Source organism: Artibeus jamaicensis, unplaced genomic scaffold (genome assembly GCF_021234435.1).
Source record: "Artibeus jamaicensis isolate MK-2021 breed Jamaican fruit bat unplaced genomic scaffold, CSHL_Jam_final contig_1526, whole genome shotgun sequence".
NCBI classification, from domain to species: domain Eukaryota; kingdom Metazoa; phylum Chordata; class Mammalia; order Chiroptera; family Phyllostomidae; genus Artibeus; species Artibeus jamaicensis.
Genome location: NW_026521297.1, coordinates 2,228,150 through 2,243,858, shown reverse-complemented (window position 1 = coordinate 2,243,858; position 15,709 = coordinate 2,228,150). Strand labels below are relative to the sequence as shown.

Genomic DNA, 15,709 nt, shown 5'->3' with positions numbered 1-15,709 from the left:
CAGCCTGTCTCTCTCAGGGGTGAACTTTCAGAGTGGCGGCCCTCTGTGGCTTGACCTCACGGGGTGTCACTGCCCTCTGTACCCCTACCCCACCCCTTGTGGCTCTGTTGGCCTGGACTTTGGCCTAGGCAACCAGGTGGCGGTGGCCGTGGAGGGGAGGTGGATCCCAGGAGCTATAAAGCCTTTCTCTGCCCTCCCTTGGGAGCTGGTGAGGACTGCCCGCCAGAGTGTGGTAAGAGAGGGGCTAACATGGGTGGGGGGTCAACAGGGAGGGGGCAAAGATTGTTCAGGAGTCCTTGATGCTAGATTCCTGGGTTGGAAACACAGAATTCAGAACCGGAGGATGTTTGCCGCTGCCGGGGCCCCCTCCGGGGTCAGATCCCCCCACCTCTTCAAGAGCTGCACAGGCAGAGTGAGCGAACGGGAGTACAAGGGCAGTGCAAACACAGTCACTTAAGCTGCCTGAGTCTGACTGAGCCGGACGCAAGTCCCTGCAGCGACAGGGTGTCGACATAAACACCTCCCTCTGCAGGGGTCCCGGGCTGCACAGCACGCCTCCCCCTCCGGAGCACTTATCTCCTCGTGACACATTACATCTTCCTCATTTAATATTTATTTTTTAAAATAACTTTTTATGGATTTAGAGAGAGGGGGGAGAAACATTGATTTGTTGTTCCGCTTGTTTATGCATTTTTCAGTTGGTTCTCCTGACTGGGGATGTTGGTGTGTTGGGACGGTGGTCTAACCCACTAAAGCGAACCTGCCAGGGCTCATTCAATATTTGTTAATGGCGTTTCTCTCTCATGACAGCTTCCTAAGAGCAGGACTGTCGCTGGGTTCACAGCCAGGCCCAGAGCTGTGCTTGGCACTTAGTAGGTGCTCAAGAAAATTAGTAGGTGCCCAAGAAATGCTTCTTTTTAATTTTATTTAAGATTTTATTTATTTATTTATTTTTAAAGAGAGGGGGAGGGAAGGGGAAAGAGGGAGAGAAACATCGATGTGTGGTTGCCTCTCGAGCGCCCCCTATGGGGGAACCTGGCCTGGAACCCAGGCAGGTGCCCTGACTGGGAATCAGTCGAACCGGGAACCCTTTGGTTTGCAGGTCTGCACTCAGTCCACTGAGCTGCACCAGCCAGGGCTTCAAGCAGTGTTTCTTGAGTGAATGAATGGATGTTAGAATTATTATGTTAAAATCAGGAGGAGAGGCCCTGGCCAGACGGGTCAGTTGGTTGGAGTGTCATTCTGATGTGCCATGGTTGTGAGTTCAGTTCGATTCCAGGTCAGGGCGTTTGCAGGAGCCAACCAGTGGCTGCATGAATGACTGAAACAACAAACTGGTGTTTTTCTCTCTCTCAAATGAATTTTTAAAACTTTTTTTAAAAAGTCTAGCCCTGGCTGGTATAGCTCAGTGGATTGAGCACGGGCCTGTGAACCAGAGGATCGCGGTTCGATTCCTAGTCAGGGCACATGCCTGGGTTGCCGGCAGGTTCCCTGCAGGCCAGTTCCCTGCAGGGGATGCACTAGAGGCAACCATACATTGATGTTTCTCTCCCTTTCTCCTTCCCCTCTAAAGATAAATAAATAAATAAAATCTTAAAAAAAAAAAGTCTAAAAAACCAAAAAAAATCAGGAGTGCAGTCAAAGAATGTTAGACAGGGAGGTCCAAGCCAACCCAGGAGGAACTTGGCTTGGGACGGGGTGTGGGAGGGGGGAGCCCAACCCCCTCCCCTTGAATGCCAGGGCCTCGGGAATAGACGCCTCCAGCCACCCTACCCCGCACCCTCCTCAGTGTTCCAGGTCTTCTGACGCCATGGGCACCCGCTACTTCCTGGCTCTGTTTCTGGTCCTCCTGGTATTGGGATTTGGTGAGTGTGACCCGCAGGGGAGGCAGGTCTGCGAGGAGGGAGACGGGTGGTAAGCGTCTTCCTCGGCAGTTCCGGTCTGGCCCTGCTCCCGCCCCCTCCTCTCCCGCCCTGCCCATTCTCTCTCTGCTACAGGTCTGTCAGCTCTCCTAATCCACTCTCTCCCTGCAGAAGTCCAGGGGGTCCCTCTGACCCAGGAAGACGAGGCCAGCAGCTCCTCGCTGTTCTCCCAGGTGCAGGAATCACTTTTTAGTTACTGGGATTCGGCCAAAATAGCGGCCAAGGACCTGTACCAAAAGACCTACCTGCCCTCTGTGGACGAGAAAATAAGGTACCAGGCACTTCTACTGGACACACCAGGAGTCCAGGCCCCCAGCCCCTCTTCCCTCAGACCCTCTGTCCTTTCTCCCCAGGGACATGTACAACAAAAGCACAGAGGCTGTGAGCACTTACGCAGGGATTTTTACTGACCAGGTCCTTTCTCTTCTGGCCGGAGATGAGTGACAGCTGGATACCACGCACAGGAGAGGAGATAGTCCAGAGCCCAACAACTGCTTGGGCCCCGACCACCCCTCAACTCCCCGCTTCTTAGCAGCTCTCAGCATCTGGCTCCCAACTTTAGCCTGATTGCTTATCAATTAAAAAAAAGACAAATTTCTTCTCTTTGATGTGGTTGCTTTTATGAGACTTCAGGGACCCATTCATTCCAGCCAACATTTATTGAGCACCTATTATATGTACGTAGCCCTAACCTGGTGAGCGGGAACAAAGAGGTGAATAGTAACCATCAGTGATCATAACAACAAAATTAGACACTGCCCTTCACCAAGGCCCTTCTTTTTCATCTGTAAAATGACAGACTGTGGACATGGCTAACCTGCAGTGGCCTCTTGCCGCAGTGTCCAAGGCCTGGGCTGTGTGCCGCTAAGGGGCACGTAGGAGATCGTGGCTACTTAAATTTGGAGGTTCAGATTTGCAGACAATAAAAACCCCAAGTTGAAGGTGAATAGTTAAGCACTTTATTAAGCAAGAGCAAAGAGAAAGCAAGAGTCAAGAGCATACATTACCGGACAGGAAGTCACCAACACTGGGACACTGACGCCAGAGAAGCCTGGATAGAGCATTTGGGGTCCGACTGGGGAAAGTTCTGAGCAAAGCCTCCTTCACTCGGGTGGGATTCCAAAGTCTCACTGTGGGGGCTCTACTGAAATATGTTTTAGACAAAAGTGACTACATGCCAAGCACCTTTTGTGGCTCGACTGACTGGCCATTCCTTCTGGGAGAATAGGCAGTTCTTCCTCAAGGGAATGATCAGTGTTTACAGGTACCGAGATAAAGATTGGTGAGGAAGGGCTAGTTCTCCCCGGGAGACAGCACACCGATATTACACTCTTACAATAAAAGGTCACGGTTCAGGCATGAATGGGGAGGATTGTTAATATTTCTTTCATGAGTCAGACTGACACTTTATTTACTTATTTATTTATCTAAAGATTTTATTTATTCATCTTTAGAGGGGAAGGGAAGGAAACTAGGAGAGAAGGAGAGAAATATCAATGTGTGGTTGGTTGCCTCTTGTGGGTCCCCTGCTGGGAACTGGCCTGCAACCCAGGCATGTGCCCTGACTGGGAATCGAACCTCCATCCTGTGGTTCACAGGCCCTCGCTCAGTTCACTGAGCTACACCAGCCAGGGCAAGACTGACACTTTAAAAGTGCTCTCCATCGCCCGGAGTTTTCCACCACTCCTGTGATAGAGGGGAGACTGGTGCCCACAAATCACTGCTGAGCACAGGAAGTCAGTGCCCAGGTTGGCTGCGACCCACGAGGACAGACCTGCAAAAGTTGTCATCCGTGACAATTCCTGTGCATTTACTGAAACCCTACCAGGCCTTGGGGATACCGCGGGGAATAGACAGACAGTCCTGTCTCCCTCGAAAACCTGTTGATTGATTGGGTCCTGGCCCAATTTCATATGGTTTTACTGATTACAATTTGTGGTATGTTGCCCTGGCTGGTGTGGCTCAGTGGATTGAGTGCTGGCCTGTAAACCAGAGGGTCGCTAGTTCGATTCCCAGTCCAGACACATGCCTGGGTTGCCAGCCGAGCCCCCAGTTGGGGGCATGCAAGAGGCCACCGATCAATGTTTTTCTTCTCTTTCTCCGTTCCCCTCCCCTCTCTAAAAATAAACAAATAAAATAAAATCTGTATGTCAGTTGTTCCCTTCTAATGAACAACAGCTGTAACATTTCCTGAGCTCCTGCTCAGGGCCAGAAGCTCTGTTCCATCTCAAAGACACTAACAGAGAAGGTATTTGGGGTGGGGTGGGGAGTGGGCAGAGGATGAGCAAGCCGACCAGCGGAGAAGATAACTTCAGCAATATAAGGAGAAGAAGTGCAGATATCAAGGCCTGGGTGCGGCCACTTTGGATAGGTGGTAGGCTGGGTGTAGGGAGGGCCCCCAAGAGGCCCCAGCTGGTCACAGGGCTGTGCATCGCAGCTGCACTGTGGCTGGGGATGTGTTTACTGGAGAGTGGGGGAGGGGTGGGGCACTCCTTTGACCCTGGGCCTGGGTGCGGTGGATAGTGACTGGAAGAGGGTCTCTGGGGAGTGGGGTATGGCAAGCAAAAAGCACAGGGTGTGCAAATAAGAACAGAGGCCCTGCAGCCTGGGAGAGGCAGTGCTGGGTCCTGTGGGTAGGGGGGCCGGGCACCTGGACCCCTGGATCCTGAGGGAGTAGAGGGTGGTCCTGGGGCCCCAGGTCCTAGGGCTGGGACTGTTGGCCTCTAAGGACCCAGAGCCTGTATTTCTCCTAAGCTGTTTGGTATTAATCTCGGGCCAGCCTCTCCACACTGCTGGGGCAGTTTCCCAGGTCCTGAGGCTGGGCAGCTGTGAATCTAGTGGAAAACGGGCCTTGGGGAGGGGTTGTGGGAAACGTCCCTAAGTCCCAGGGCCCAAGAGGAGCTGAGGCTGCCAAACCGAGCGGGTGGTGGAGAGGGGGGTGCTCTGGGGGAACAATCCCTTCTCTGTCCACTTGTTTCCCACGGACTCAAGCCAAACCAAACCTCGGCCCAGGCCAGTTCTGCTTCCAACCAATCCCGGTGCCCTTCCCAGACTCCTCCTTCCTTTCTCAGGTCTCTGCTGCAGTCCTACTCCCCTCACGACCCCAGAGTTCAGGCCCCCAGACCCCTCCTCCCCGAGAACTCAGGAGCCTGGGACCCCTGATTTCTCCCTCAGACCCAGGAGTCCAGCCAGACCCCAGTCTCTTCTGAAGACCCAGTTCAGGTCCCCAGCCCCCTTTTCCCTTAGAACCTGAAATCAGAGCCTCTGGTTGGTGTTGGGCGTCCCCTAGTGGAGGGCAGAGTGGGTAGGGCTTGTGATTATTTGCTAGTTGGAAGGAATTTATTTGGTCTCTCAAAAGACATGGGGGAAGGGCTTTGCAGGGGTCCCATCAAAGGTCACAGTCTAGCCAAGAGCCTCTAATGCTTCCACAGGCCAGATCTCAGCTGTATATGGGAGAGGGAAGACAGACTGGGGCATTCGGTGTCTGGAACTGAGAGCAGAAACAGGGTTACAGGGAAGCTGAAAATCTAGCTTCAATGCCTCTCACTTGTCTGGGTTTTCTGTGGTCCTCTATTCAAAACTGTCCTTGTCGTTCTGTACTTTTAAAAGAGGCCTACAAAATCTCAGTCTGCTTCTCTCCACTCCTCCCCTACTCTGTCTTAGGGATTTAATTAGTATGTACATTCACCCCTGGACTTAAAGACTGGGCCCACAATGTCACAAAATCATCATTACTACTATTGTTATCTGTCAGAGAAGGGGACTGAGCATGAAGTTTTCTAAGGTTTCTTCTTGCCCTGGTGTTGCCCTCATAGGTAAGTCATTCACTTTTTTTTTTTTTAAGATTTATTTATTTATTTATCTTTAGAGGGGAAGGGAAGGAGAGAGGGAGAGAAACATCAATGTATGGTTGCCTTTCATGCATCCCCTACTGGGAACTGGCCTGCAACCCCAGTATGTGCCCTGACTGGGAATCGAACTGCGATTGTCTGGTTCGCAGGCCCGTGCTCAATCCACTGAGCTACACCAGCCAGGGCTTAGTCATTCACTTTTTGCACTCAAGAATTTCTTCCTTTCACTCAGCAATCACCTCCTGGGGAAGTGCTGGAGGACACAGCAATCACTGGGACAGTCTGGGTTGGCTTGCTTGCCCTGAGGCAAGACACAATATACCCATCCCTGACATTGATGACCGGAAGTGAGCAGGGTGGGACAAGGAAGTCCAGGGATCTTGGAGCATTGGGAGGCGGTGCCCCACCCGGCCTGGGGGGGCCAGGGTGGATTTCCAGGAGGGTGAGATATTTACTGAGAGAGACCCAGAGGAAAGTGGAGGAAGTAGATAGTAAAATAATAATTGGAATTTTTTCCATTGTGTAGGTTTGCGGTGAGAGCGCAAGATGTTGATCACTTACTAAGTGGAGGTAGGGGGCCAGGTGCGTATATGATGCCTAGTGTATAAGAGGAAGAAACTGAGGCTCAAAGAGATGTTACTTGTCCGGGATCACTTAACCAATCAGTAGTACAACCAGGGTGTGAACTCAGGTCAGATCTGCACCCAACTCACTGGTGAAGGCTTAACAGCCGCTGGAAATTTTGTCCCCCTTCGTAAACACCCTCCCCAAGCCAAGAGTCTCTGAACAAGTGCCCAGGCTTAGAGCTGTAGACAGATACATAGCTAAGAAAGCATGGAGTTCGTAGAGTGCCTGAAGCCGAGTTCAGGGCTGCAATGTTTGCTCTAAGCAAGCAAACCATCAAGAGGACGCGCTGCTAAAATAGCAGCCCGGGGGCTAGTGGAGAGGCTGCCAGGATCCAATTTCGAGGTGTGGTGGCCGTGAGAACCCTGATATAATAATGCTCTGAGTGGACAGGAACACTGTAACCTAAAGGGTACTTGGAGTGAAAGGTTGAGTTAGCAAGAGTTCAGAGGGCGAAGGTATTGGCCACACACCTTAGGCTGCGAGTCTGGGTATGGTGGCCAGGAAGGTTTCTTTAACGCAAGAGGGGCGTGGCTCGAGACAGACGTTTTGAAGCGTTACGGTGGCCGGGGAAGCTCAAGAAATATGAAACGGAAAGAATTCAAAGAACCATCGGAGTGAAGCGAGCAGGACGGTTTAGAAGGCTCATATACCTGGAAGAGGCGAGTTTATTCGAGGGAGCAAAAGTAATGGAGACTGTGGGAAACGCATATGTTACTTCAGAAAGTCCTGGGAGTTCAGAGCAGGCAGTGTCTACAAGGGGGAAACAAAAGGGCTACTAGGAGGGGGAAGTACGGTGGCCGGATTGACTCTTTCATAGCCGGAAGCCGCTTTTCCGAGAGGCGTGGCTGCGGCGTTCTTGCCCCGTACGGTGGCCGGCGGGTCAAGCAAAGGTGAAATCTCGCGCGATCGCACTGGTGCCGTCGGGGACGGGGCGGGGCTGGCGGCGGGGGCGGGGACCCGGAGCGGGAAGATGGCGGCGGCGCAGGAGACGGACGGGGCAGGCAGCGCCGTGGTGGCGGCCGGAGGAGGAGGCTCCGGTCAGGTACGGAGGCCGAGAGGGGACTAAGGGGTTCTTCCCCATCTGGGGGGCCTCCTACGGGGCATGTCCTGCCCCTTACCGCAGAACCCTGTATATCAGGGGCCACTTACCCAGAGGGACCTTGAATACCGGGCCCAGGCGGGGCCGGGCGGCCCGGGAGTCCGGACAGTGCGGGAAGTGGGGCCCTGTTGCGCGCCAGGTCCCCTGCTTGCTCGCGCCGGGCGGCTACCGGGCTCATTGCCCGAGCTGGAGACTGGCGCGCAGGGACGCAGACTTGTATCCTGGCTTCTTAGTTCTTGACTCTTGATTCCAGGATTCACAGCCGTTCCTAGAGTGATCTGGCGTTCAGGGTCTCTTGCAGTGCCTACCTGACGTGTGGTCATTGACTGATTAATTGGGAGTTTTGTGTTTCTGGGGGGAGTCTGGTAGTCATCGTGGGTAAGGGTACAGGCAGTGGGAGCTGACAGACCCATACTACAGATGGGAGTCCAAGGAACAGCGAGACGAAGTCGCTTGCAGAACGTCACCCAGGATGGGTTCGGGGTTCATTCCATATGGCAGTTAGCAGGCCTTGTGGACCCGGGGTGGTCAGGACTGGGATAGGTGCGCTTTTATCATAAACTAATCCTATGGGAGGTTTAGTCCAGGTGCTGCTGACTTCTGACCCATCACCGCCTCAACTAAACTGAGGCTGCTAGTTCAGGCAGCCACCCTTCAGGTGTTCAGGGAATCTGTGGCGTGACAGCAAGGTGCTGTCGACCCATCCACTGGGATGTCACTGACATGTGGGAGGCAGCACAGGGGAGAGGTGCAGGTTGGGAGGGGGGAATGAAGCCGATTTTCTCCGTGACCTTGTACTAGTTTCTGCCTCTCTCTGGGCCCTTACTTCTCCAGTGGTGAATGGAGGGGTTAATCAGGAGGGCCGGCCATGGGATGGGCCACAAAGATGGCTACAGCCGTGTCTCTGCCACTGTTGGAGTGGGAGAGACTGACATATAAAGAATTCTAATCCTGGATGACTAGGGTGGCGACAGACCTCTGTGCTGGGGACTAAGGGAAGCCAAGATGAGGGGTAGGTACTGTCATCACCTGGGAGGACATCAGGATGAGATCTACGTGGTAGAGCCCGCCCCGCATACCTGGTTTAGCATCTACAGCTAGGGCCTGGCTCAGAGGTGGCCTCAGGAAATGTTTGCCTGCTTAGCATTGGACTGAAGATTTGGTCCCTGTCTCAGGGGCTTCCCCAGTCTTGTTGAAAAGTCCTCTCCCTCCGCATTCCTGTCAAGACTTACAGTGCTCCTTTGCCTTCGGGATAAAGTACAAATTCTTTAGCAGATCAAGGCCTTGCATGATCTGACTTCCTGCAGACTGCACTAGGATTTTTCCAACTCAGCACTTACTGACATTTTGGGTTGGACAGTCTTCACTATGGGAGGCTGTCCTGCGCACTTTATGACATTTAGCGACATGTTTTACACATCAGATATCCGGAGCATACGCACCCCTCCCCAGTTGTGACAACCAAAAATGTCTTCAGACATTGCTGACTGTCCCCGGGGGGACACAGTTGCCCCTGCTGGAGAGTCACTGGGATGAGAGGAGCCTCGGCCCCTCTGAAGCCCTTCTGTTTTCAGGAGTGCGCCTCGCTGTCTCTGCTCACGACCTGTGCTTGTGTTTCTTTCTCTTCACCTGGTGGGTCCCTGGAAGTCCTGTACCTCCCTGATCTCCTCTCCCATATGAAGCCTTCTCTGACCCTCTCAGCCTGGGTCAGGGCTCCCACTGCCTCGTGGGCTCCTCTGTCCTGAGTCCTGCCCACACTGGCTTGTCACTGTCCATCTGTCTCTTCCACTGGCCTGGGAGCCCCTGGAGGGCAGAACTGGGACTGTCGTGGTCATCACTGTGTCCCCAGCACTGCCCAGCTGAGGACCCGCATAGAGTAGGCGCTCGGTGTTTGTGGGATGAGTGGACCTTGAGGCAGAGGCTCGGCTGAGGTGGAATTCCCACGGTGGACCCAGGCACTCGGTGAGGACGTCCCAGTCCGAGCAATCCAAGCCCTGGCCCGGCCTCATGCTCTCAGCTGCTTCCCAAGCCCCTTAGTGAGTATTCTGTGTGCGATTGGACAGGAGCAGGGGCTGTGTCTTAGTCTCTGCTGTGTCCACAGCCACTGCCTCCCTCCCCTGGCCTGTGGGGTCTAGACAGGCCTCGGCAGTCTCACGCCCCAGCCAGCCTGCTCCTCTGTCAGCCAGGGACTGAGACACAGGGCCCCGAAATCCACCATTCGTTCCTTGGGTTAATGTGTATTTTGTCCCCACTACGGGCTAGGCCCCCTGCTAGCGCTGGAGATGCAGCTGTGAACGAGACAGCGGTCCTGCCCTCTTGGAGTTCATGTTCTCCATGAAGGGGTAGAAGAACAGACAGGGACTAACTATAAATAAAGAAGAAACGACATGGTGGGTCAGATGGTAGTAAGTGCCACGGACAGAAATAAAGTGGGAGGGGAGTTGCAATTTAAACAGGGTGGTCTGGGAAGGCTTCTCTGAGGAGGTGACATTTAAACAGAGACTTGAAGGGGATGAGGAAGGGAGGCAGGCAGATACCTGGGGGGAAACCCTTTCAGGTAAAGAAGAGGCCCAGAGGCAGGAGGTGTCTGGTGTGAGGTACGGAGCAGTGAGGAGGCCGGTGTGGCTGGAGCTGGTGAGTGAGGGGAGGTGAGTGAGAGCAGGGAGGTGGGGGCAGGACTGGGGAGGGCAGGGCCATGGTGAGGACTTTGCCTTCACTCCAAGGGAAGTGGGAGCCACCGGAAGTTACCTTTTTATTGAGGTGTGATTTGGATGCCGTAATGTTCCCCTTTTGTCAGGATAGACTTCGGTGGCTTTTAGCACATTTACGCAGTTGTGCGGCGCAAGCATCAGCACAGTCCAGCCTGAGAACACGTGCACCCCCTTTTGCGGTCACGCTCTGCCCCTAGCGGTGCTCCTTTCTGTCTCCGAGTAGTGTTCCGTTGTGCACACGTACTGCAGTTTGTTCATTCATTCCCTGATGGACATCTGGTTACTTATGGCTACTACAGATAATGCTGCTGTGAACACTGGCCAATAAGCTTTCGCATGGACACCCGTTCTTGTTTCTCTCGGATAGAGACCCAGGAGCGGGATGCCGGTTTGTGTGGCGGGTGCACATTGCGCATTTTAGACGTGGGCCGTGTCTTTCTGAGCAGCGGTTCGTTTTCCCACCAGCAGTGTACGGCGCCCCCCTACCCCCCGAGTTTTTCCACACCCTCTCCTGTGCGCGGGGCTGCCCACCTCTCTGATGCCGGCCATCCTAGTGAAGTGATGTGTCGTTGCAGTTTTCATTTGCATTTCCGTGGGAAGGTTTCCAGCCAGTTTGCCTACGGTTGCAGATAAGAGAACAGACCTGGGAGCCAGCGCCTTGCGGGATCAAATCCTGGCCTGGCCTCAGGCTTCCGTTTCTTGACCCAGAATCAGCTCAGACCTGCTGGAAACCCTGACTTGCCCTCCCCGAGTGAGGCCAGCCCTGAACGAGGGGGCCGTTGTGCCTGTTCCAGCTCCCCTGCCCCCTGGCCAGCTCTTCCCTGAGTCTTTCCTTCTCCCCTGCACATCCTTCACCCACTTGTCAAAGACAGCTCCTCTGGGAGCCCCCCCCATCCCCTCAATCCAAAAGTCATTATCATTTCCCCCTGCTTGTTTCCTCCAGAGCACTTTTTCTATTTATTGTTTTTCAAAAAAAACTTTATTTTTAGAGAGGGGAAGAGAGTGAGAAAGAAAGAGCGTCAACATGGGAAACATTGATGGGTTTTCTTTCCTGTGCTCCCTGACTGGGAACCAAACCCACAACCCAGGCATGTTCCCTGGCTGGGAATTGAACCCTCAACCTTTTGCTTTGTGGGACGTCGCCCAGTGAACTGCGCCACACCAACCAGGGCCCGTTGACTGTGTTTAGTGATCCTGTTTACTGTTCTGTGGGTGTGTTTCCCTCTAAACCCTGCGCTCTGGAGGGCAGGGCCCAGAGCTGTATTTCCACCACTGGTCCCCGGCCCCCTCCCCCAGCACAGGGCCTGGCACATAGTGGGTGCTCAGGAAATACCTTTGTCAGCACACAAAGGAACAAAACATAGCTGTATTTTCACAGTCCAGCCGTAGTCCTTGGGTCAGAGAGGGGAAGTGACACGCCCGAGATGTCACAGCCAGGAACAGCAGGACAAGTCCTGCACCCTCGGTCTGTTGGAGCGCAGAGCTCCTGCCTTTCACCGTGGTGCTGTCCTGCACTGCAACAGGGGCAGGGAAAAGCGCTTGCTGGTAAAGGGGATGGGGAGTGACAGATGACAGTTTAACAAACACTGGCTGCAGGTCCCTGGCAGCTGCATCTGGCAGGAGGGCCTCTGTCCCTGTGCCCCAGGGCTTATTTATTTATTTATTTATTTATTTAGAGAGAGGGGACGGGAAGGAGAAAGAGTGGGAGAGAAACATCAATGTGTGGTTGCCTCTCATGTGTCCCCTACTGGGAACTGGCCTGCAACCCAGGCATGTGCCCTGACTGGGAATCAAACCGGCAACCCTTTGCTTCACAGGCCAGCCCTCAATCCACTGAGCTACACCAGCCAGGGTGCCCCGGGGCTTTTGAAGCTGACAGAAGACATTGCAGAGGAGTGGGCTCAGGGCTGCGGTGGGGGCAGGGCTGAACAGGAAGACCCCGGAGTGGGTGGGTTTGGGCGGCCTGGGTACTGGGGGCAAGCCCTTGAGGGAGCATTTGTTGATTCCAAAGGTATTTATTGAGCCCCCGCCCTGCCAGCCCTGACAGTGACCATGACAGTCTTTATGACAATCTCCGTCCTACCTCTCGAAGGCTGAGGGGCAAGGGGACAGGGCGGGGAGGAAGGAAGAGGGCAGGACCGGGAAGGCGGCAGGTGCAAGGAGAGGGGCAGGAAGAATTTCTCCATCTCAGCCCTTCTAAACCCAACGTGAAATTTTCTGCTGCTGAGCTTCTGTTTCTGAGTGAGGGGTCTTCCTCTGGGAAGCCCTGCCTGACTCGCTGGCCTGCTGCTGCAGTCGTCCTTCCTGGGGATGCACCGAGTCAGCTTCGCCTCCCTGGGCCTCCACTCGCCTGGTCGGAGGTGCTTGGAGTTACAGCCCGCGGGTGGAGCCCACTGCATTTGCCGCGCCCGCTTTCGCTGTGGTTCGCACTCCGGGTGCCATTTTTCTGCTCACCTGCTGTTTCAGGAGCTCTTGAAGCAATGGGCCTGCACAGGGCCGGCCACAGAGGGGGCCTTGGGAGCGGTTTGTCCTGGGGAGGACCATTTAGATACACCTGCACCTTGCACTTGCCACGTGGCCCCTTCTGCACTGTCCCCCACAGCCACCTCCTCACTCCCTGAGCCCCAGCCCCGAAGAGCAGTGGACAGTCCTCAGAGTCAGGCTGTGTCTCTCGCCGTCCTTGTTTCTGCAGCTGCTGCTTCCCTCGTTGCCTCCTCTGCACCGGCCACTTGTATTTTAGGTCTCAGCTCTGATGTCCTTTCTTCCAAGAAGCCCTCCCCGACCCCCAGGCTGGAGCAAGTACCCTCTCTCTGCTCAGCTCCGTGCCAGGTGTTGGCACACAGGGGTGCCTCAGACACACCTGGTGCCTCACGTTGCTTTCTCCCTCCTCACCCTGGTCTCTGTCTCCCGCAGGTGACCAGCAATGGCAGCATCGGAAGGGACCTGCCCGCAGAGACCCAGCCCCAGAACCCGCCGCCCCAGCCAGCGCCCAATGCCTGGCAGGTCATCAAAGGTGTGCTCTTCAGGTGCGCAGGTGCTGCTTGGCTTTTGCTCACTGCAGAAAGGTGAAATAAGAAAAGCGTAAAGAAAGGAAAAAGTCCTTGAGGATGACTATCATTTTTCTGTTGGTGGGGAGTCTTTTTCCCCTGTACGGTAGAATTTTTTTAATATGTGGTAAAACAGACCACGTTCCTAACATTCTGGGGACGCCGGAACACATGGTGCAAACCGGGAGGCTTAAACAGCACAGACTAACCGCTCACGGTGCTGGGGCCGCAGTCCGAGATCCAGGCGGCGGCGGGTCTGCTTTCCCCTGAGGCCTCTCTCCTGGGCTCGCAGGTGGCCGCCTCCCTGCGTCTTCACGTGGTCCCTTCTCTGTGTGTGCCTGTGTCCGAATCTCCACTTTCTAGAAGGACACCAGTCCTGTTGGATTAGGCCCCCAAGTACCTCACTTAGCCTTAGTCCCCTCTTCACAGGCCCATCTCCAAATACAGTCACCGAGCTGCTGAGGGTTAACACTTCGCGGGGGGATACAATTCAGACACAATGTACACATAAAACTACTATTTTAAGGTTTTTTTAAAGGTTTTATTTATCTTTAGAGCGGAGGGAAGGAGAGAGGGAGAGAAATATCAATGTATGGTTGCCTCTAGTACATCCCCTGCTCTGGGAACTGGCCTGCAACCCAGTTATGGGCCCTGACTGGGAATCGAACCGCGATCTTCTGGTTCACAGGCCCACGCTCAATCCACTGAGCTACACCAGCCAGGGCTAACTTTTCTTTTTAAAGATTGGTTTTAGAGAGGAAGGGAGAGAGAGAGAAAGAAGAACATTCATTTGTTATTCCACTTAGTTGTGCATTCACTGGCTGATTTTTGTATGTGCCCTGACCAGGGATCGAACCTGCAACCTTGGCATATTGAGACAGTGTTCTAACCAGTGGGGCTACAAGGCCAGGGCCCATTTTAATTTTTTTTAAGTGTAGTCTTCAGCGGCATTAAGCGTATTGACATTTATACTTAATGCTGTGCAACCGTCACCACCATTGATCTCCACAACTTCCTCCTCCTCCCAGACAGAAACTCTGTCCCCATTAGACACGATCTCCTCCTCTTCTCCTCCTGCCAGCCTTTCTGTCTCTGAATTTGACTGCTCTTGGTACCTCATTGGAGTCATGCAGTCCATCCCTTTTTTCTTCTTTTAGATTTTATTTATATATTTATTTTAATTTTTTTTAAGTTTTAAAAATTTGTTTTTAATATTTATTTATTTATCTTTAGAGGGGAAGGACAGGGGGGAGAAACAAATTGAAGGAATTATTTGAGGGCTTTTTATTTTTAGAGAGGAGAAGGAGAAAGAGACACATCAATGTGTGGTTGCCTCTTGAGCGCCCTCTACTGGGGAACGTGGCTCACAACCCAGGCATGTGCCCTGACTGGGAATTGAACTGGCGATCCTTTGGTTCGCAATCTAGCACTCCGTCCACTGAGCCACATCACCCAGGGCTAAAAAATTTAATCCTCGTTGTATTTTTTCCATTTGTATTATTTTTGTATTTATTTATTTATTTTTAGAGACACGGGAGGGAGGGAGAAAGAGGGAGAGAAACACCAGTATGAGAGAAACATCAACTGGTTGCCTCTCGTGTGCCCCCTATTAGGGCCCTGGCTGGCAACCCAAGCACGTGCCCTGACTGGGAATCAAACCGGTGACCTTTCGGTTCACAGACCCGTGCTCAATCCACTGAGCTACAGCAGCCAGGACCAGTCTGTCCTTTTGCAATAGCTGGTAGTGGTGCTTCTACATGTGGATTTATGGGGCCATTCCGGGGCCGTGGGATTACAGGGCATGCGTTCTTGAAGCCTGGCTTCTGACTGAAGCCCTGGGGAGATACCGGGTGGGGCAGCAGAATATACCTGGGGCTGGGTTCTATCTCTGCCTGGCTAGACCTGGTTGCAGGGCCTTTGTTTACCTTTTTATGTGGTGGATGTTTCTTTTTCTTCCTGGGGAGGCAGCAAAATGGTCAAGAGCCCAGACTACGCGGTCACGCAGCCACTTCCGCCCCTCATCAGCTCTAAGGGATTTAGGACATCGTTGTGTAAAAGTCATCCCTGCCCTGGCTGCTGTGACTCAGTGGACTGAGTGCTGGCCTGTGAACCAAAGGGTCACTGGTTCGATTCCCAGTCAAGGCACGTGCGTTGGTCATAGGCCAGGTCCCCAGTTGTGGGTGTGAGAAAGGCAACCAGTTGCACATAGCTATTTCTCTGCCTCTCTTTCTCCCTCCCTTGCCTTCTCTCTGAAAATAAATAAAATCTTTAAAAACAGTCATCTTCCTTGCTAGAACATTCCCACATGGCCATGGCCAGATGCAAGGGAGCCTGGGAAGTGTGGTCTCTATTTTGGGAAGCCGAGCACCCTGCTGAAAAACAAGGGTTCTGTTTCTGAGGAAGAGCAGGACGGCGGTTCAGGGGCGGCACCGACTTGTCTCTTATGTGCCGT

The 15,709-nt window shown here is 53.5% G+C and overlaps 2 protein-coding genes across 3 annotated transcripts in view; both read left to right on the top strand.

Moving 5' to 3' along the window:
- The first annotated feature begins 123 nt into the window (after window positions 1-123).
- APOC2 (apolipoprotein C2) lies at window positions 124-2,528 on the top strand. 2 transcript variants are annotated; one of them, XM_053668879.1, is made up of 4 exons: window positions 124-232; window positions 1,790-1,865; window positions 2,034-2,193; window positions 2,337-2,528. In XM_053668879.1, the coding sequence occupies exons 2-4, from the start codon at window positions 1,811-1,813 to the stop codon at window positions 2,452-2,454; spliced, it is 333 nt and encodes a 110-aa protein (XP_053524854.1). In that variant the 5' UTR covers window positions 124-232; window positions 1,790-1,810; the 3' UTR covers window positions 2,455-2,528. The 2 variants fall into 2 exon arrangements, with proteins under 2 accessions (XP_053524854.1, XP_037003950.2); XM_037148055.2 differs by lacking the exon at window positions 124-232 and having other exon boundaries at window positions 2,276-2,528.
- A 4,818-nt stretch (window positions 2,529-7,346) lies between these two features.
- Window positions 7,347-15,709, top strand: part of CLPTM1 (CLPTM1 regulator of GABA type A receptor forward trafficking) — a 30,780-nt gene continuing 22,417 nt past the window's right edge. Inside the window, exons 1-2 of the mRNA XM_037148025.2 lie at window positions 7,347-7,442; window positions 13,124-13,236. Of these exons, the coding sequence (XP_037003920.1) occupies window positions 7,371-7,442; window positions 13,124-13,236 (185 nt within the window). The 5' untranslated portion in view covers window positions 7,347-7,370. The remainder of the gene's footprint in view (window positions 7,443-13,123; window positions 13,237-15,709) is intronic.